General features: G+C 49.8%; 1 protein-coding gene across 7 annotated transcripts in view; it reads right to left on the reverse strand.

Annotated features, from left to right (window-relative positions):
• Nucleotides 1-541: 541 nt before the first annotated feature.
• The window catches only part of LCOR (ligand dependent nuclear receptor corepressor), an 87,634-nt gene continuing 66,033 nt past the window's right edge, over nt 542-22,142 (reverse strand). For 6 of the 7 annotated variants that reach the window (XM_030951706.1, XM_030951703.1, XM_030951701.1 and 3 more), the window contains one exon: nt 542-9,918. In XM_030951706.1, coding sequence (XP_030807566.1) covers nt 5,385-9,918 — 4,534 coding nt within the window. In that variant the 3' untranslated portion in view covers nt 542-5,384. Of the gene's footprint in view, nt 9,919-11,671; nt 11,810-22,142 lie in introns of those variants that run through there. The other variant, XM_030951708.1, reaches the window with a different exon arrangement.

Below are 22,142 nucleotides of genomic sequence, written 5' to 3' on the forward strand. Positions count from 1 at the left end.
ATGACCTTCTGGAGCCGGCCCTAGGACTAGCAGCGACAGCAGTGAGCTCCCTTGGGTCACCTGTACCCACAAAGGCAGTGATTCTCTAGTGGGAGTTTGCTACCAGCAACTACCTATCCTACCCTGCTGGTTTTGGGGGGTTCCTTGGGGGTGACAGCTTCCCCCACTTTCTGCATCCCTGGGGACACTTCCTTGAGTACCCCCAGGTCCAGAGACCCCCCCAAGCCATGCTGGACTGAGCCTTTGCCGGGAGCAGGGTTATTCCCACCTGGCCCTGAGCCCCGAGAGGCCCTGCCATCACAGCAGACATTATTACTACAAATCTTATTGCTTGCAGTGCCCCCTGTCCTGGGGAACAGCCATCCTGGCCGGCCATGGCAGCTCACAGCCTCCCTGGGGACCGTGGCCATCGACCAGGTCTGACATCATCAAAACGAGATGAAGAGAGTTAATGCTTCAGCTCTGACAAAAAACCAAACTGAACAGCACCACCACCACCCCACCCCGCCCCATCCCATCCCCCACGCAATCGCCAGCCCTTTGGTTGCGGCACGCTGGGCAGTGCAGCCCCACCCACCACACACCGGTCAGAACGAGAACCTGTGGAAAGCCCATGAAATAAATATTTAAAAAACCTATTTACAATATTAGATCTGTGAGCATGAAGTGAGAGAAAAATGCTTTTTCCTGCCTCCAAAAAGCTTAAAAAGTAGGTTAGCATCCTGCTGCCTAGCACAACACTATCTTACATGGCACCTACACATAATATATATTCACATTTCATTTTAAAATTAGGTACTCTTACAAACAGACTTAGAAAACATTGGCTAGCAATACAGCCCGCGGGACCGCCTGGCCTCCAGACCCATGTCACAAATGCTGGCCGGCTGCATCCCAGCTCCTTCGGCTGCCCCAAAGCTGCCAACGTGCCCTGAATCAAAACCGCCAGCTGCCCTCTGCTGCCCTTCGGGGAGAAGGTGGAAGTGCTCGTGAGAGAGAGGGCTTGTCTGCGGGGAGGGGAGCAGGGAGGATGGGGACTGTGATTTCTGCTAAGCCTAGGGGTGAGCTTAATACAAACAAGAACTCCTGAGAACATCTTAGAACAGATGGATTCATTTCACAACCACCAAGCTGAAGGATGGGCCAAATGGATGCTACGACACACGGAGGGGGGGGAACACACGTGACATGGGGACATCATAGCCTTGTGGTTTGCTCAAAAAACCTACTGCTACAAGAAAATCTCCAGCGGCATTCCCTGTCAAGGAGGAGCCTATCCCCGTCTGGCTCCTGGGCTGTCCAGGCAAACAGCCCAAGGATGCAGACCCAAGTACACCTTGGCTGGGGCTCAGCCCTCTTCCCCCGGCATGACTGCTGATGGTGGAAAGGTGAGAGCCCAACCTGCATGGGCACCCACACCTCCATGATGCCCAAGGCACTACCTGTACCCATGGAAGGCTGGGAATCACAGCTTTCTCAGTCATCTTCAACTGGGAACACAGTTATCAGGCTGTAAGTTTATGAGCTGGAGAGAAAAAGTGTCCATCAGCAAATCTTAAGAACAGGGCACCAGTATATCTGATTGCATGTCCATTTCCTGGGAGCTTGCGGAGCTTTTGGAAACATCAGCATTTCCAGAGGTACCACAAGACCAGCTGGGACACGGGCTGGGCTGCAGCTTTGCTCATCTGCATACCAGCAGAAAGTGGTGTGGGCAGGCAGCCAGCCCGCTCAGTCCAGCCCTGCATGACACCCCCAGCACTGAAAGGACAGGGTGCAGAGAGCAGCAGGAACGGTTTCATCCTGCTCTCACAGCTCATGGACCTTGATCAGCAATGCAGCAGAAAGTCTGTCAGAAGCATCAGCACCGACTGGTCAGCTCTTCAGAGAAGTTTTGCTGCAGATCTGTCTCCCTGACTTGCTGGCAGGTGACTACAGAAACCCCACTGCACAGAGTGAACACTGGCAAACAGGACCTTGCCAGGGATGAGTAAGTGATGAATATAAATATGTGCACGCCTTGGGTACATATCACACACCCTGTCAGCAGAGAAACCCATTCCATGGCTGGCCTTGCTTAACAAGATCCTAACAGCTACAGGTAGGAGGAGCCATCCTGGGCTCTAACTGCTCTTGCTACAGCACCAACATAAGTTTTTACTCTGAGCTTGGCAAACGCAGCTCCTCTCAGTGGTTAATTAAGATGGACGGATTCTGAACATGTGAAGGGTGAAGACCCAGAGCTGCTGATGACAAGAGAGAGAATAAGGTAACCATGCAAATGAGAGGGAGGGGGATGGCAGCAGAGGGACAGTGAGGACATCTGTGGAGGTGCAGAGCTAAGAGGATGCTGCTCCTTGTTCATGGACCAGGGTGCATGATGGAGACTAATTTCAATAGGATGAGAAAATAGCCAGCAAGAAAAGCCAAAGTAACAGAAAGATATCTGCTTTGTGGGTTGTATCTCTTGAAATCCAGAGCTGAAGAAGCAGAGCAGGGAGCTGTGGGGTAGCCCAGGGGAAGAGCAGCGCAATGAGGCTGTGGATCTGAGGATGGCAGTGTGGTAGTGCCAGTGGGCAGCTCTGTGTCTGTAGCACATGGAAACACATTCCATGTCCATGTGGAATAAGGTACTAAATCATATTGCTTATTTTCTTCCATTCATTAAGCTCATCTGCAGCTCCCTGTGCATCCCTTGCTTGATGTAAGAGCCACATTTATTGGTAACAGGCTGCTCTGAAGCAGGGGCTGTGCCTCAGCAGCACACGTCACCCCTGCCTGTCAGGGACACTGCCGGGAAGCTCAGGGCTCTGATCCCACCACTGCCTGAGCCAAGCAGTGCACACTGAGCTGGGACAGATGCCCAGAAGCTGCTCCACTCCAGCACCAATGACACCTGCTGCCCCCAACCTTGTCATGTCGGTGCTGGTGAAGCCCCAGGGTGCAGGAAGATATCCAGGACACTGGAGCAGCAGCATCCCATCTAGAAAGACTCTTTCCACTTGCTTTGTATAGGGTTCTATCCTAATGGGATTCCTGCTCCCAGAAGCACAGAAGACAGGGAGCAGGACAGCCTGCATTTACCATTCACCAGCAGCTTAAAAATGAGAGAAGAGAGAGGGAAATCCTCAAGGAGGTGCATGGGGACCTGTGCAGGTGCTTCAGGAGTGATGGTGAAGGATAGGGAGAGGGGATTTGCTGCAGGGGAATGGCATGAGCAGCAAAGGTAAGAGGTGTGCTCACACGAACACCTGGCCCAGAGCAAGGAGAGGAAATCTGGGCCCATGTGGCTGGGCCCCAGCCAGAGGCTAGAGAAGGACCATAAGTAAGGATGGAGAAGCAAGAGGGAAAGACACCCTACAAAAGAGGTACAGATCAGTCACTTAACTGCCATCCGTGCCCTCTTGTCTTACACCTCTCTTGAAACGCTTTAAAATATTTTCTGATGGAATGTTTGACATATTTAATGCATGCAGTAAAAATTAAAGTAATAGATAACTTCATATTAATCTGTACAGGGACTGACAGGCTAGATTTAATCACTTCCTACCTGTTCAGAGAGTTAACTTACTCTAGCACAATTCAAAGGAAAGGCAAGGGATTTTTTTTTTAATCAGCCATTTCACAGTAAAGAGAAAAATGTGCCGCAGCATTGTGAGCGCCAATGCTTGGGAAAGGGAGTACCTCCAAGAGAGCCAGAGGTGCTCTGTGAAGGGAGTGCAAATCAAAAACCTGGTTTCATCCTCTGTACTAAAGGGGTACAATGAAAGATTTTGACACAATTATCTGCCTTTCACCTCCCGCCCCCAGGCTTTGAGATCTGGGGTTCAATGCCAACCATGAAAAGCAATTCCCTTTGCAGCCAATCTCTTTCCAGCCTCTGCTGCAAGGGCCAGCATCTCTTGAATTCATGGGCTGCACCAGAACCTTGCTCTCATCAGGGACAAGCAGCTCAGCAAGGACCAGCAAGGCATCTGTTAAAGGTCTGGCAGCCTCAGGGTCCACATAGTGCCCTGACAGGCACTGCTGCTTTATGTCTGGAAGGAGACTGGCATTGGGATTCCTGCAAATGGACTCTGCAGCAATGTGAAAGTGAAGCCGTGGGGATGCAATGGTTGAGCAGGGACCTTTCCCTAGCACAGACCACAGCCCTCCCCAGCTGCTGGTCATCTCTGCCCAGCAGAACCAGCACAGCCACACACTCTATGCAATTCTAACAGGTTTTTCTAAGAAAAGACAGGCACTATGACCCTGTTCTGTGACACAAGCAAGGACAAACCTCCCGCACCTTGCTGGTAAAAGGGTGAAATGCAAATTATGATAAAAAATTAACACAAGCCAGTCCCTTATCCCAACCTTACTTCAGCTGCAAATCCTGGCTTCAGAGAGCACTAGGCAAGGCATGCACAAAAGCACAAGGTGAGGGCCAGAGTTCCCTTCCTGCAGAGCACCAACATCAGGACCTCAAGCCCTTAAAAAGGGAGAGATTCAACCTTCAGTGAAGCACTACAGAAAAGCTTTGCCAACAGAGACCACAGAAATCACCACAAGGACAGGGAAATAGGAGAAGGAAGTCTGTCCAAAAGCAGAGCATGGCAAGACTGGTTCATCCCTGAAGCCAGCAAGAAAAGACAGATACAGTCCAGCCCGCCCAGCCGGCAGCAGCGGGTGTGGCAGCCTGGTACCTGGCACCCCCAGGGCATCTCCTCAGCCTGAGCCGGCCCTCCCCACCCACGGGTGTGCAGCGAGGAGCAGACAGCCATCAGCAGTACAACACCAGCAGCTACTTCACATTCTCATGCAGATAACAGTCTGGGACCCCAGCAACTGCTACCAGCGAACCGACAATGGACAGACTCGCCTTTCTCTCCCTTAGCGATGCGAAATGGTTTTGGTTTTGCTTTAAATGCCAGTAAGAAGACAGACAGAAGGAGGACTCTGAAAGAAAGGGAAATGTTTGTGTGCACCCAAAGGCTGACAAAAGCTACTTCATGTGCACGAAGGTGGTTTTCTTTCTGCTACAGTACAAGTGCTTGTGCCTCAAGTATAAAACGCAAGCCTCCAAATCACACAGACGAGCTTCTTATTTTTATTTTTAAAGTGATAAATAAGGCACTGTACTTTTAACAAAAACTGCCTGGTTCTAAGTTTAAAAGAACCCAAGGAACGTTCAAACTACAGAAACTTCCTTCTGAACAGCAGAGCCAGACAGACCAACCTCTTCTCTGTCCAAGACACATCTGCTGATGCCTAAAATCATGGGCGTTTATCCTTTAACTGCGGATTTTTAAAGGCTTGCTACAGCTTATAAAAGCAGCTTTAGTTAATGCATGGTAAAGGGTTACTACTATACATCAGTTTTGTACATGGCTACCGTTTCTTTGCTATTTCGGGTCCAGTCGCGAGCGTTTGCTGTGCGAACAGTCCACTTTTGACCTTAGCTTCCTCTTACCCTGAGACACGCTGCTCTCCTGCATCTTCTTCATGGACCTTGTCAAGGTCTTCCCACTGCTGTGCTTCTTGTTGGCCATCTTCTGTGACCGTGTGGAGGACTCCCCCAGGGGCTTTTGTTTTGGGGCCTTGGACAGCTCCTCATGACTGGGAGGCAGCACGGCCCGTCTGCTTGTGTTCTCCTTGCCCTTCCGCATGGGGAGCCGCATCTTCTCCAGCTGCTTTTTCGGGACTCTCTTCTCTTTCAAAGACATTTTTCTGGCCAGTTTATTGCTCCTCTCCATGGCAGTCTGCTTTCGGGTGGCGGGAGATTTCACGCTGCCCTCTGAATTCTTTATTTTACTAGCCTTCTTGGCAGGCAGCTTGTCCTTGGTGGAAGAGCTGGATCGCTCCTGGGTGCTCCCGCTCTCCTTCAGCATCTTCTTCTTCTTGCTGAGCTGGAGGTCGACTTTGGGCAAGGGGTCCTCTTGGGACCTGCTCTTGCCCTTCCGCCCCTTCCCCGTTCCATCCAGTGAGGGAGATTTAGCAGGAAAGGCAGCTGCTTTGATCTGCAAGGCCAGCTTTGGAGACATCAGGGGGTTGATGCACACACTTTTCCGGCTCTGCTTGCTCTCCAGGGACAGCTGGTCCCCTGGGCCCTCACTCCGCTTCTCTGCCTTCACCACGCGCTGCTGGGCGCGCAGCTTGCCCCGAAGATTGGAGTACTTGCGCAGGATCCTGGTGCTGGCCTGCGTGGGCAAGCTGAGGGCAGGCTGGATGGTTTTGTCCTCATTCAGCTCCTTGGTGCTGGCATCAGTGGGAGACGTCTGGCTGGGAGTGGTGGCTTCTTCAACCTCTCCTTTATCCGCATTCTCATGAATTTTGGCCCAAAGCTTTTGGTTCTTCAGGTTATTCCGAGCCGGGGTAGTGGCGGCAAACTTCTTGAGATGTTTTTTCAAACGTTCAGCTTGTAGTGAGCTGGGGTAGAGGCTAGAGGAAGAATATTTCTGCATGGGGACTTTCATGGGGGGAATCTCCCCCGGGAGACGGGTGTTGAGTTTCTTCACAATCACTAGAGATCTGGTTTCAGTTGTCTCCAGAAACCACTGGCATATGTCAGACAGCTTAAAGGCCTTCATAAACAGCATCTGCACAGGAGAAAGCTTCTGCACTTCCAGTGAGCCTCTGCTTTTCCGTGTTCTTTTCTTGCTTTTCCAAATCTCTTTCAGTTTGTCGGCTTTGTTCTTTACCTTGGGGGTTGGCTGGACCTCCTTCTCCAGCTGAATCCAGCCCTTCTGGATTTTCATGTACTGAGTGTTGAACTCAGCAATGAGCTCCTGGTTATCCTCTTCAGCACACCACTCCATGAACTTTGGTTTGCTGTCAGCCATGTCTATGTCCTCCAGTGCTGGGCAGTCATCATTCCCTGAACTGTGTTCATCCCTCACTTTGGGGATTGCTTGCATAGGCTCCTTCCCTGGTGTGTTCTTTTTTGCACTGCCTACAGGTGTGGGTGCATGTCGTAAGTTATAAAACTGCAGAGCAACATCTTTGTGCTTTGCAGTTTTTGCTGGAAGATGCTTGCTTCCACCTTTGCTGCTGGGACACGGAGGCAAATTGGTCACCAGCTCATAGTTCACTGGCTTGCCCAGATCCCTGACACTGTCAGAGCTCTCCTTGTCCTTTGCACTGGCATTGACTGGTTTCACATCCACTTGCTCAGCAGCATTTGCAGGAACAGTATTCTCTGGAGGGAGGGTAATGTTTTTCTTCTCAGAATCAGCCTGGATGCTGATTTCCAGCATCTCACCCTGTTGACTTTGGCTGCTGTTAGCAGAGGAGTCATCTTTAGAGGAATTTTCTCCCTCTGCAGCAGTCTCTTTTGCTAAGATGCTTTTATAGGTTTGTCTGGTAGTGACACCATTCTCCTTGCCTGGCTGCTGCTCAGTGATGCTCTCTGGAGCCTGGCCAGTGCCTGGCTCTTCGCTGGTTCTGAGCAGCACATTGGGGAAGCAGTCATTGGGGAAGTGCATGGATGCTGCCTCATCCAGCTGCACTTCTCTCTTGAACCGCTTAGCACCAGGGCTCTTGGAGAGTTTGATCTGAAGGCAAGTAAACTGCCCAGAGCTGGAAGAACCAGAGTCCTCAGCACTGCCCTCAGCAGGTGATGGGGAGCGTTGGCTTCGGAGACACCGGTCCGATGCCACTAGTGCTCTCCGGCCTTTCTTTCGCTTCTTGTCTAGACTGTCTTTGGAAGAGACAGAGTCTGAACTGTTTGGGTCGGGTGGCATTTCCCCTTCAGTGGGCTCTTTTTCACCTGCTGTGCTGTTATTCTGCTCTACTTCCAAGATTTTGGGGAGGGGTGAGCTGACAAGCACAGCATCCTCTTGCTCAAGAGGGCTGTCACCCACCATGACCGATGATTCGGCTTCGGGTTTAGCATCGATGCTTTTGTTCACATCCCCACACTGTAAAGTGGCAGGGGGCTCCAGGGGGCTCTTCCCATCCATGGTGACGAGGGGCTCCAGGGGGCTCTTCCCATCCATGGTGGCAGGGGGCTCATCAGGAGGCTGTGAGCCTGGAGAGCATGCAGAGGGCTCTGCCAGACACTGCCCACAGAGCTCAGCATCCCCTGAGCCTGGAAGCTGGGCAGGATCCCTGGCACCATCACAGGGCAGAGGTGCTGTGTCTGTAGCAGCAGAGGGCTGTGAGGAGGACTTTGGCTCTGGACTGGCAGGGGGGTCTGGAATAGTTTGTATGTCAGAGCCTGGACAACCTTCCTCCTCACCGTGTGCTTTTGAGACCGAAAAGGCAGCGATATCAGCAGCCTGTCTGCTGCTGCTGCCATCCCCAGAGGAGCCCAGGCTACTGCCAGCCTCCCAGGTGACAGTGCCTCCGACTGTGGCACTGAGGGGAGGTGAGTCCCCTCCTTCAGCAGGAGGGGAGCCAGGTGGCGGCGAGATGGCCAAGCTGTCTTCTTTCTGGGGGCTGGGTGGAGCAGAGAGGGAGAAGAACGGCATGGCCACAGCAGCTTCCCTTGATCGTAGTGCTCGTGTATCCCGGAGCTGCATGGAGCCCAGCTCAGCTCTCTCTTTCGTTTCTCGGCCGGTTGGTGCCACTTTAGCCAAGAGCCTCAGGGAAACCCTTTTCTCACCGTCCCGTCCTGCCCCTGCAGACCCCTCCACCGAGAGCACCAGGGGCGGTTTCGCACTTACGAGGGTCTCTGTCCGCAGTGCCGGGCTGCTCGCCCTCTCCTCGGCCCGGGAGCTCTTCACCAGCGTGCGGACGGTGGGGAGCTCGCAGCACTCCCCGTTGAAGTAATAGCCCCGCGTGCTCTTCCTGGCCGTCCTGCGGGACGACACCAGGTGCTGCGCCTCGAAATGGCACTCGGTGATGGGCTGGCTGATGTACACCACGTCGCACTGGTTGTCATAGTCATTGATCCTCAGCCCCGATGCCTTCTTGCTCTTCCGAGAGGACCTGAGAGAGGCCGCCTTGGCGCGGGGGTGCCCACCGGGGGGGCCGTAGGTGGCTGGCATGGCACCAGCGGGCAGCCAGCCCTCTTTGGACTTGTCGAGCATGCCCTTGTCAGCTGGGTGCAGCTGGCAGCCTGCCTTGCCCTTGGCCACGGCATGCAGGTGGTTTTCTTGCTTTGGTCTCACATCTTGTTCTTTTGCATCTAAGTCCTGGTGCAAAGAGGCTTTTGAGCTGCATTGCAAAGTGTTCTCTTTGTCAGCTCTGCGAGGGGGGGTCGCTGCAAAGCCAGGATCCCAGGACTCCTCAGGGAGAGCCCTGAAAGAGCTCTTTTGGGAGCCCAGACAGCTGTCTAAGCTGTCCTCACTGCCATTCACATTTGCCACTTTGACTGAGATATAACCTTCCATGAGAGTCTTACCTGCTAGCTGCTCTTTATTATCCTCACACTTCCTGATAGTGGCTTCTTGTTCGTGTCCAGCAGCTTGCTGCCCTTCCAGGCTCTTTGCGGCATGATGGAAATTCAAAGAGGAAGAGTTCAACGTGCTGAGGTATCCTTGGGTGGGGCTATCCTTTGGACTAGCAGAGCGAAGCCTGGTGATGGGGAGATCGCAGAAGTCCCTCCTCAAAGCAGGACTGGAGTTCTCTGCTCTGTCCAGAGACTTCAGTTCCACTGGCTGCTTCGGGGCTTGTCCCGTAACATGCAGGGGGCTGTCGACCCCTGACTGTGCTGGGTCCAATGTAGAAGGGAGCTTTGATTCAGTACAAGTAGCACCCTTATCCTGATTTTCAGTGCTTCGCTGGCTACAACCAGAGCCACAAGTAGAGGCCTCCATGCTCTCAGATTCAGATAACGGCTGGCCGTCAGAGTCTGGCTGTACTTCAGTGTATATGTCGTTTAGCACACGAATGAACTGCTTCTGGTGATGTGTACACAGTCTGACCATAAATTTTTCCAGTGGAGACTTCGGCTGATTGTTAGAGTCTATTGCTATTGTCTCTGCTGGATCCTCACTAGAGAGACAAAGAGAGAAGCAGTCAGTAATATGTCCTAGGGAATATTAGTTTATGCTGCAAAACCAGAAAAACCCTTCTCCTCCCAGTCAGGCACATCACTTGCCTGACCTCCAGGTGAGATCAAGCTTCCTGTTTTCCCGGGGCTGGCAGGTGTTCCTTCAGTCCCAGCGTGCACACTTACATGTGCACACTGCTGGCAGGACACGGACTGCACTTTTGTTTGCCTGCCACTGCCAGAGCACTCATAATTACACTTCTGCCTAGGACATGCTCAAAGCAAACCTAAAAAGAATCAGACTTAGTATCTGCACGGCACCTGGTATGGAAGGCCCAGCATTTCTAGGATGGCTGCATACCTCCACTCCCTCATTCTGCACTGCCAAGCTGAGTGGGAGCAGAGCAGCATCCCAGCTGGGCATCCAGATGCCAGGAATCTTCAGCTACTTTAAGTCTTAAAATCCTGCTTACACCTCAGTAGCAGAAGATGAGTCTGGGGCCAAACTGAGCAGATCTGAGCCTCTTCTGTAGTCAGCACAGAAATTCTGGTGAGCTCCCAGCCTGCAGGACATGCAGGCAGCAATGCACCCTGTGCGGTGTCGTGCCATTGGCACTGACCTTTGATTAGCTGCCATTGAATATACTGTTGCTGCAGCTGATGGGCTGTCAGCACACACACTGGTTGTGCAGAAAGGTGGGCTTCTACAGCACAGGGTCACTGCCACTAGCTAGCGCTCAAACCCAGGCCATTATCAGTTACCTGCTTGGCAGAGGCAATTAATTAGGACTTACTGGTGGAGAGGTTAGGGGATAATTACCCAGTGTTTGCATTAAAGCATCATGAGTGCCATGCCAGGTGCTGTTATTGAGACCGTATCTGTTCCCAACGGCAGCACAGGCAACTCCCATCCAGTCCTGATCACGCGAGAGGGCCCCACATCTTGGCACCCACACTGCCTGACATGGGATCTTTACCAGTAACCTAGGGTTGCTTTGCAGAAACACTTGCACTTTACACCTCCTGGCCTTGTACTGGAGGAGTGAAAGTCCTTTCTACCCTTACAGCCTTTCTCTGCCTGCCACCCCACCAGCATCAGACACTGACCTCGCTCACTCAGCTGGGTCAAGGGGGGTAACGCTTATCAAAGAGTTCAGGGCCAGGGTGGAGAAAAGCAGCTTCATCTAGAGTGGGTTTTCCCTCTCCATGCTGCCAGGCACAGGGCTCAACAGGTGGATGAGGAGGAAGAACTCCAGTTTGAAGGAGCCATCAGCAGAAATGGAGAAATAGAGAAGGGAAAGCCAGTGGCCAGAGCCAGCCACTCTCAGTGGCATCGGGCACAGCGGAGCCTGCGCTGGGCAGCCCTCACCTGCTCCTTACCTGCTGCTGGCTGGCTGCTTTCTTTGAACTGACACGCACCAGGGAGGCACCTCCAGTGCCCCGATTCCCTGGGCTGGTGGGCAGGGGGAGACAGCCAGGGCCACCTCAGGCTCAGGGCTGACCAGGTCTCCTCTCAGCCCAGAAATGCCAGGCTCCAGCAGCTCTACCCAGCCCTTTGCTTTCCAGTCTGCCCAGGCACAACGTGTTTTACACGTAAGGAGGCTTTGCCTCCCAAGCCCAGCCTTTCAGTTTCCTTAAAGGCTTCTTAGGCAGGGTTTTCCTGAAATCACCCGGAAAGGCTGAGCCAGCTCAGCTTGCCGAATGTGTCCCAACACCTCCAGAACACACTCCCGGGGTTAGTAACAAACAACATACCTGGAGACTGCTTTACTACACCCAGGTGAGAAAAACGCCCTCCAGCAGCCGTCTGACCTGGTCCTACCTGGTGCTGCGATGGCTTTCAATTTGGAACGCCTGGGATTAGTTTAAATAAAAATACCCAGGTACAACCTGGCCCCTCTCCAGAGCCCTGCATGGGAAGGGTTATGTCAGCCAGGATCTCTTACACGGCCCAGCTCCTCCCCTCGCTCTGCTGAATAACAAAAGGGGATAAAAAAACCTTTCAACCCCCTGGGCTTGGAGCAGGGGGCTTTTTGAAGAGGCAGAGCTCAGCGTAATCTTTTTTCCACCTTTGCAAAGAGGGCGGTGACTCCTCTTACCTACTCACAAGCCCAGCTCTCAAGAGAAGCAGCCATCTTCCCCAGGGAAGACTGAATTTCTAACGACAGCAGCAGAGGTGGGGCCCTGCCCTGGTCCCCCCACTGCCATGCTGCCTGGGCAGCTGTGGGAAGGGGTTATGGTGGCAAAACAGCCATCTCACTGCTTGCTGGGGCACCCTCCGGTGCTGCACTCCATGGCTGTGAAGGAAGAATCCATGGCACAGGCAAAGCGACTGCCCAAGTGGGTGGCAAGAAACGAAAGGAAAGGCTCGGTGACTCCTGGTGAGGAGGAGGCTGCAAACCTGGGTGCAGAGCCCCTGGTGTAGGAGAAGGGACCAAAATGGCTGGGCACTGTCCTTTCCTGCCTTGCAGCTGTGATGCTGAGCACAGCCAGCCGCAGGTCATGCCTGCTTTGCACAGCTTGTATGGCAGAGGGGACTTTGGCTCCCTGATCCTGAAGGTTGCAGCAGCATTTCTGCCTTGGCTTTCACCCAGTTTCTTCCTCTGAAGTGTGACTGAGGCCTTCGTGCTCACTGTCACCTTATTTGCCCTACTGTACTCCAAGGAGACAATCAGAGGTACACGGAGCTTGTCAAGCTATAAATTAAAAAAAACAGAGATAAACATTTTTCCTGCTTGATAAAGGAAGTAAATCCATTCAGTTTTGATGCCCTTTCTACTTAGAAGACCCATCTTGCACTCAGTGACACAGTTCACCTGGCACATTGTGTTCAGGGTCCTCTGGTGTCACACCACTTCAGCTCAAAGAAAGGCTGTAACTCCTCACCTTGAGCTCATCTGCTCCTTCTCCAGTCCATCCTTGTCTGGGTACTGCAGGCAGCATCACCTTATTCTGGGTGTCTAAGGATAACCCTGGGGCAGAGCTTTCGCTGCCACCTGCGGTGAAAAGGCTCTGAGGGTGCCCAGGTCCCAACTCTGTCCTTCCTCTCCCTGTGCCCCCAAAGGTGCTGAGCTGCAGCCTGTGCCTCACCATCCCCAGATCTCCCAGGCACACAGAGTTCTGTGCTCCCTGGGGCCTGCTAATCTGTGTGCCTTGGTACCTATCCAGCATTTCCCACTATTCCTGTCCTGGCTAGTGTTCTGGCTATCACTAATAAGTCAAACATGCCCATGGGCGTTGTCTTTCGAGGCAGCTGATGGATGCAGGATTGCCCACATGCTCCCTACTTAAGGCAGTTTTGGAGAAGAGCTTGTTTCTGGCGCACATGTAAGAGCAGAGTTACATCAAGTGCCCCATATTTTCAAGCAGAGTTGCTTACGGACAGTACAAACTGTTGCTGAGAAACTTTTTTTAATGTGGCTTATCAGAATAGAGGAGAGGTGAGCTGACTGCAGAGCTGAGGTGTCTTTCCAAGGAAAGGTGCCGGGTGCAAACATGTTCCTCAGCTTAGCAAAAGCACAACAGGAGCTGAAGACTGACTGGTAAACACAGAGGATGGGAACTGGGAACATGGTTTTGAACAGGAGGAAAAATTACTCTCAGGAGGCAGCCAGTCCTGCCTCTGAAGAGACAGGCAGGCATAGTCCTGCCTTTCAGGATATACAGGCCAGCCCCACAGAAGCTGCTGGACTGGAAAGACCAGCAAGGGAGCCCAGGGCTGCCCATCCCAGCTACAGCCTTCTCCTTGGTGCCTGTACTCACCCCTTCCCATAGAGCTCTCCTAGGATTGGGTGTGCATGAGGAATGAACCATCTCTCCCAAGGGCTGGAAAAGCCACAAGCCAAAAGGAGAGTCACAACCAGTGAGAGACAATCTGGGGACCCTCTATGCCTCTAGCCAAGCTGTAGGTACAGTCATAAACCTGTGTGGGGTCTCCCGAAGGATTGACTGCAATGGGAGAGACAGCCCACCGGTCAGTGAGCTTTCCTGCAGAGACTGGGACATGGCAGGTCTGCCCTTTCTGCCCACCAGCCTCGAATGCTGCCTTCTCAAGGCTGCAGCTGCAGGATCTCCTCTGTTCCTGGGCCCCACACCCTCCTTCCAGCCCCACTGCACACACTACCCTGGGACAGCAGCACACAACCACCCCAGTGTCCCAAGTGAATTTTATCACCAGAGCCCCTCACTACCTCCCAGCCCTTCTTGATTTCCCAGGGCAGCCCTGTTCTCTTCCCCTTGCCTGCCTGCCACAGAAGGTGTCAGAGGCATCAAGGGGCAGGAGCTGTCAGAGGCACAAGCGGAGCTGTTGCTACGCAACCCCGGCGGTGCAGCAATTAATGCTGGGGAAACGTGCTGCACTCTGAAGCTATTTGCATAGCTGCGTGCTGCAATACATTTGTTTGCATTGTGCCTCCACTGTTTAGTGGAGTTTAAAGTCAACCCTCCCCCAGCTCTTGCTGGAGGGGACCTGGGGCTTCCAACAAAGGCCACACGGTTGGGGATGAAGGGGCTGGGGGAAGGCAGAGGTTTGTCAGTCCCTAACACCTACAGGCTGCACAGATAGAGGATTTACAGCATGGAGAGGAAGGGCCAAGTTATTCTGTGTTTCTCCCTACACAGCCTGAGGAGCTTTTCCCAGCTCCTGCAGTGCCCCCAGCCCAGCGGTGGGGTTGTCATATCTCTTCCTATTGTACAAGGGTAATGCTGCGCTTGCTCTGCTTGTGAATGCCATAAAAAAAGTTTTAGGGGCAGCCCAGCCTGCCTCTGGTTCTATAGTGTTATTTGGGCAGGGAGCAAGAGGGGAAGAAAGAAAGGGAGAAAGAAATCAGCTGGTTCATACCAACCTACCTGGGAAGCCAGTCTCCGAAAACCTGTCAATTGCCAACTGCAATCTTCTGGCTTGCCTACCCCAAGTTTTTCACTATTAAACTTGAAGCCTGTACCCTTTTTACGTTTCCTTTTTTAGCCCTTGAACATCGGTTTGATTGATTATAAGTTTACAGGTATGTTTTGTACCTCAGAGGCACAAGAAGCAGCAGCAGAACAAAAGTTCAAGGCTAAGTGTTTCTGTTCCTTTCAGACCACTCTAAGTACCAGGATTATAGTTCTGTAAAAGAAACAAAACATAGCTATAAACTTATAAAATCCAATTCAGTATTTTTACAGGGATGACCTTTCCCCTCCCTCTCCTGCTGCCAGACGGCTGACTCGTGCCAGTCGGCAGAGAGGTGCCTTGCACCACCCAAAACCAGAGGTACCTCTTGATTACCCCACCAGGCTGAAGGGTGTCTTGGAAACCCGACTAAAAGCAGAGATTTGAGAAATGTGGATGACTAAGAAGAAAGACTAACTGGTGAGCAATGCCCTCCATCAGCTGAACTCAAAGCCCTGGCTAAGCCCACTGTGAGCACAAGCTCTGAGGCAGCATCTCACTGCCCTTGGGTGGCACCTCCAGCCCTGCTGGTTTCAACCACTTAATTTATTTTTCAGGGTGAGTGGAAATGACTTTTTTAAGGGTTGCAAAGGAAGAACAGCCTTTTAAAGGGGACCTGCTCACTGCTGGCAGTCAGGTGAGCTGACCCCAGCCCCAGGGGCGCATACTAAGCATGCGCTTGGAAGGGGCTGTGCTGTGGCTTCCCAAGGACAGGCTTGCTTTGCCTGTGCTGGAGGGCTGCATTCAGAGATCTTACCCAGCAGAAGGGGGAAATGGGTTCTCTGCCAGCCCCAGTTCAGCTTGTTGGAATGGCCATGCAAAAGCAAATATGCTGGGAAAGGTGTGGGACCATCTGACTGTGCTCAAACCCATCCCCACTCATAGCTGCAGCACAGACCTTGTGCCTTGCCTTGAGAGGTGCAGGATGTGCTTCCTTCTGCTGGCAGAATGGATGTCCCCTTGAAGAGGATGGGCAAATCAGCCATGGGCACAAATCGGGAAGCCACTGAAGCAAGATTTTCTGGAGCTCATCTTTCAAAGCCCCAATTAAAGGGCTGACACTGGGTGCACCAGTTTAAATGCCTGTATTTCAATCCTCAGAAATATGCCTGGCACCTCACACTCCCCACACAGATGAATGAGTCCCTTCACACCTCTGTGGGTGCTACAGTAATTCTCCCTCACTGCGCTGAAAAAAAATAGAAAAGCAGCATGCAAAGAGCTGTGGCTCCACATAACAGCTAGGAAGGAGAAAAAGCACTCTCCTTCTCTAAATTAAAAGCTGAAGTTGTGCAAAGCACAGCCAAAATAACTATGGAAATATTGCTGCCAGGTTCTCAAGGCCCCAGAATTTACTCCGTCCTTGGTGACGCACTTGGGGATGGACTGAGCTTGTATTTCAACTGGAAAGCAGGAAGAAACAAGTTATAGGTGGGTTTTGTTTGGCTGGGGTTTTTGTCAGCTGCATGTATTCATCGACATATCCAGGTTGTACAATCAGCCAAGTGACTGGACAAATAACAGACATCCATTATAGATTCACACTTTTAACCCTTCAGAGTAGTGTCTTTTATTTGTTTATTTATTTTTAAACTAGTTTAACATTAAAAATCACTTCTCCCCACCTGTAACCAAATAGAAACCAAACAAACAAAAGCTGGTTTTACATTAAAAAACCACTAACAGTCTCAAATAAGTTTTGTATTTTTATATTCCTGTCATAACTTCCTTGACTCCCACCTTCCCCAAAACCCAATTGTATTCTATAGTAGTTTATCATCACTGTAATATTTCTAATATAATATTTAATGACTAATTAAAAATTTTACCACTAAGCTATTGCTTTAAAACCAAGGGAAATTTATCATGTTGGAAATACTATTCTGCACACTAACTTTCAAACCCTTTCCAGAATTGTCCTTGCTAATTTTTCTAATTATCAAGATCATTTGGGATCTTCCCTTTAAGGAAAAAAAATTACCATGACTATTTCTTTCTGAAGCAGTACCCAGAATCTTTGCTGAGCTAGGTGCTCCAAAAGGATAGATAGCACCAGAAGACCAGAATAGATAGAAAAACAGACAGCACCAGAAGACAGATAACAAAAGCATGCAGGGCAAAAAAAAAAACAAGTTCTTACAATGATTTTCACGGCTTTGCACGTTTTATAAAAAGCAGCACCCAGTTAAGAGAAGGGGGAATGAACCACAGGGACTGTGGAGTAGGGAGGGATGCCCTGAGTATCTTCAACCATCCCAGGAAGATATACTGGCTCTGGACCTGAGGTGACACAGGTGTATGGCCTCTCCCCTGCTCTGCGTCCATCGCTGTCAGTCCTGTCTGTCCTGGGGACAAAGCTCTCTCTCCCCAAACTTCACACATGCACACACAGGTCTGCCAGAGTCACTGCAACTGCAGGGGTTCAGCAATTGGCAAACTCCCACTGAAGGTGCACTTATCTGCAGTAATGAGAGCTTGTGACAAGGACAGGCTGTGCTGAGAGAAATTCCACCTTCCTCTCCTAAGCTGACTGTACACTGAAAGGTGGAAGAAACCTCAAATGCATTGGACACCCACCCCTAAGACTTTCCTGGTCCCAGTTCCAACAGACATGTTGCCATGCACAGCTACTGCCTACTTCTAGAAGTCTTCAAGGATTTAAAATTCTGCAATTATCTAGGTTGGAGGTTTTTTCAACATGGACATGAAAAACCAAATGCAGGAGCTTGGTAGAGCACTCACTCGAACTAACCACACTCAGCACAGCCTGGTTGCCCAAAACTTGGGTGGGGCCAGTGGAGACATCTGGAGAGGAGAGGGGGTATCCTGGGTGTAATTAACAGATGTTGGGGGATATGACCCCATTTCAGATAACCTGGAGATTCAGATAATTGGGCCTCAGATAATCAAGGCCACATTGTTAATAGAAACAGTATCACAACTCCTAAGAGCGGCGCTCCCCATGTGCCAACGCCACCCCTGCTTGCAGGAGAATGCTTGGTGAAATATGAATTAGCGGTTTGATACATGTCCCTCCTCTCTGTCAGCTGCTGGGCTGAGCAGCAAAGCCTGTTTCTGATGCACCACTTTGGCTGGCTGCTTGGGAAATAGGTTAAGGCAGAGATGTGGATTGCAGCCCTGGATGCCTGGGGACAAGGCTGTCTCAGAGCTGATGGGCTAGGTAAGCTCTATTTTGAAAGTGGGTTAATTTAGCTGCCATTCAACTACCATTAAATGTTGTAGGTTAATTTTATAGTCAGATAACTATTAAGAAACCAAAACATAAGGCAGGAAATGTCTCTGTGCACACCAGTGAGGAGCGATTTCCTCTGCGCTAATGCATACCCCTCCCCTTCAGCTCAAACCTCTCATCCTTCCATTTCTGCACATCCCTCACATCGTCTTTTTTTTAACCCTTGTCATTACACACTCTTGTCCTTCCTCCCTCTTTTAAGAGAGTCTACTCTTCTTCTCAAAAATTCACCTTGATATCCTGGCCCACAATTATTTTTCTCCCTTGTTTATATTGTCACACATTGCAATGCTAGAGGAAGACTGACAAATCCAAACCACATCTGACCCTGGCAGATGTCCACTAAGAAAGGTTCCATCTTCCCCCACACAGGCAGTATTTGTGCAGCTACATGGTAAATTGAGGTAGGGAACTACACCTTGCTTAGTATGTAACATTCCATCACTACTAATACATCCAGTTTACTTTAGGGGTATTTTCCATATTTAAAGCCTCCTCAGTTGGCATTTTACCCTTTGTAAATCGATGCTGCAGTTGAAATGTACTTTATCTCTGTGTGATTTTCCTTAATGCAGCATAATGATTGGTATTGTTTGTTTCTCTATACTGGTGACAAAACCCATCAATTGGTGGTTTGTCATAAAAGGAAAAATAAAATCAAATCAAATCATCAACAACAGCTTATGCCAGCAAAGGAACAGATCCCTTGGAAAAAGCAGAGGTGACTCATCACTCCTCACGCGCAGCAAGGAAGAAGCAAGCATCAGAGCCCTGCAGATCCCCCCGAGATGCCTCCACAGATTGCCTCCCTCTGACTTCTGTGCTTTCCTGGTCCCTCCAGCAGGAAAATGAGTCGCTAACTTTTGCAGAGAAAGCCAAAGCGATGATGACCCATTAGCACATCCTGCCAATCAACCAATCACAGACCTCCTCTACTGCAGACATTTTTTATCATATTAACAGTAAGTGCACTATGCAAACACTGAGAGCTCACAGAAATGAACTCACTCTTAACCACACAGCTGCAACGAGACAACAATGCTCACGGGACACTGGCATTTGCGCTGTGCAGTTTATGACCAGAGAAATACAGAACAGGAACATACCCAGAAATCACAGCTAAACCACCTCTGAAAAATCCTCCTCACAGCAACTCAAATGTTCAGATAGTGACACCAGAGCCCAAACAATGCACATTGTGAGAATTCTGACCCACAAAAGGCTGACTGCCAAATTCCCTGTTGTCCTGCTGAGGCCTTGCTACTCTGATAAATCTTGCAATGGAAGTCCTTTTTTTTGCTCATGAGATACAAAAGAACAGATGAAAAAGCCAAATCAGTCTGCTCTTTGCCAGCACTAAGGCACTACCTTTGCCACTTTGATTTTAAGCTTCATAATTATTACTCTATTACAATATTACATAACTATTATTCCAAATTCAATAATATAATTGAGTGGAGACCATATTTCTTTTAAATCCTGAGTTGTGTTATTTTTCCTTTTATCAATTAGAAATCCAGTCTACACTCAAACAAAAGTAAAGACACCAACATAAGGACAGGTATGTGCAAGGTGGCTAGAACTAAAGAGCAGATGAGTGGTCACCTTTACCATACACACTTGTGTCTGTTAGAGAAAAACCAATAGAGGGCCTGAAACAGGAGCAAAAATCTTGCTTTTGAGCATGAGCAGCAAAGCTCACTGAAATCCAGCTTGATAGACCTCTAGTGAGCAGTAAGGTCAGGCAGGCAGCTGCCACCACAGCCCGACCAGAACTTACTTATTAACAACCACACTTCAGGTACCAAGTAAGCTTGTTTAGCATTTGCACCTTGTGCTAATGTTTGATGGATAGAAACAAGAAAAATACTTGTAGTTCTGTACAAACAGAATGTACTTGCTATGGTAGCTTCTTATGCAAAAGCAGAATCCTACTGGTTCCTTTTTTACAGTCTCCTTTCAAAATCAAATAGTTTGTTTTAAACCCTTGATAACACCTCACATGCAGGTAGGTGCTTTAAAGGCCTGAAATGAATCTGAGGAAGATACCATGTGTGACCACAGTGCACCTGAAAGTATGAAAAAACTATAATACCACCTTCACCTGAAAGGGGAACGTGGTGGAAACTAGTGGATCCTCCAAGCAAGCACCTCAGGCTTAGATTACAAGAAGGGACCCAGCACAAATATTGGCTGTGTGTATGAAAAACCCCTTCACACATAGGGGAAGCTGTTTGGCTTCTCCTAGAGTCAGATGTTCCCTGCAGTCCCAGAGTAACTCAACAATTAGTGTCAGGGCCTTCCTCTAAAGCTCAGGGAGAAGAAAGGCTTAGCTTTAAGAAAGGAAACCATAAAAGCCCTTTTCAAAGTTAGGAATGTCATTCCGAATCAGTAAAGCAAGCCCCACAGTTTAATAGCTGGGCAGAAGGGTTCTGGGACATGAGACAATGGTATCTTGGTGCACATCAGCAAAAAAAAAAAAATTCCAAACCTGAGCAGGTTTAACCTATTTAGCACTGTAATTTTTACAGGCAGTTTGCTGATAATCCTGTACAGACAAACCACTCCCCCTGTCAGCACACGGCTGGCTGATCTGCACCTGGAGCAGGAGCCCAGCAATGGCAGGCAAGCAAGCTGTGACCAAGCCAGCCCTGGAAACCACAACCAGGGAGACAAGGCAGGAGCCACACAGCAACAGATCCACTGCAGGCTCGGGTACAGGTGACAACTGAAGCCTCTGTCCCATCCCCATGGTGTTAATGCAAGGGCTGGGTGGGTTATGGTCCAGAACTCCAGTCAGCTCCTTAGGGGGATGCAGCTGCATTTTCATACAGGCAACTTTTGTATGTTCAGGCAGCAGTGATTGTACTTCTGTGCTCTGAAGTATACCTTAAGCACTTCTAATTTTAGTTGAGCTTTTAAACAATTCCTGGAAATCTGAGCTGTAGCCATCTCATACGAAAATCTGCCTTTTAGTTAAGTGTGTTGGGAACAGACTCCTGCAGAGCTGTGAGACACCTGCAGAAGAGGAGGAGGCAGCAAGAGAAGATTTTTAGAAGTTCTATTTCAAATGTGATCTGTAATTCTGAGACATTCAAAGTGACCTGTAAAAACAAGATGCAATTGTTTTGTGTTCCCTCTTCATGATACCAAAAGGGAGCTTTTAAAGATTGTGTTGTCTGCGGTTTTCAAGTAGGTAGGTAAGAAGGAACTTAATTAATTCATAATTCATAGGTGTGAAGTCATTCACATTTCTTTTGATTTTCCTACTAGACAGCTGAGAACATCTTGGATTTCAAGCTACAGAGTCTGCATCAAATGTACCAGATCAGAGGAAACAGCACTCTCACAAACTGGGATCCTTCCAGCACTGTAACATCTACTAAAGTGTCTCACAAATAATTACATTAAAAAGATCAACTTTCTCTTTAATCTCTTTTCCATCTTCATTGTATCAAAATCCATAATCCTAGATTTACCCTAACACTTCAAGCTCAGTTTTTTGAAATCACTTTTCATCTGTAGCTCTGTTCCTCTGTGTATGAATCATATTCCTACACAGGTCCAAGAACCTGCTATTCACTTCCAGTTAAAACCTCCATTCAGCCAGTACCCTTGTTTGGGCATCTGCCAGAGCAGAGTTGGCAGATTAAGAAAATAGTGATTTGCTGAAGTATCTTCCTGAATCAGGATTTAAATCCTCCCCCTCCCCCAGACCCACTTTTGTCATGCCTCTAGGAAATTAGAGAGCTCAGCATGCTCAGGCAGGAAAGCTGCTGGTGATCTGTCTCACTGCAGACAGCAGAGCAAGCTCTGCACTGGTGGTGTTTGAGGAGCCACACCACAAGGGCTCGGCTTTGGTTACACGGGAAGGTGAAAGTGTCATGATCAGGAATTCCCTGAATTAAACCAGCTTCACTCACAAAAATTAAGCTTATTTCCAGCTTTCAGATCCTTCATGCTGAGCTCAGGGAGTTGCCTCCTTACAGGTTTAGTTTAGACACCAAAACTTTCAAGTGCACTTGAAGCTTCCTGCTTTT

The sequence above is a fragment of the Camarhynchus parvulus genome, chromosome 6 (genome assembly GCF_901933205.1).
Source record: "Camarhynchus parvulus chromosome 6, STF_HiC, whole genome shotgun sequence".
Taxonomy (NCBI): Eukaryota; Metazoa; Chordata; class Aves; order Passeriformes; family Thraupidae; genus Camarhynchus; species Camarhynchus parvulus.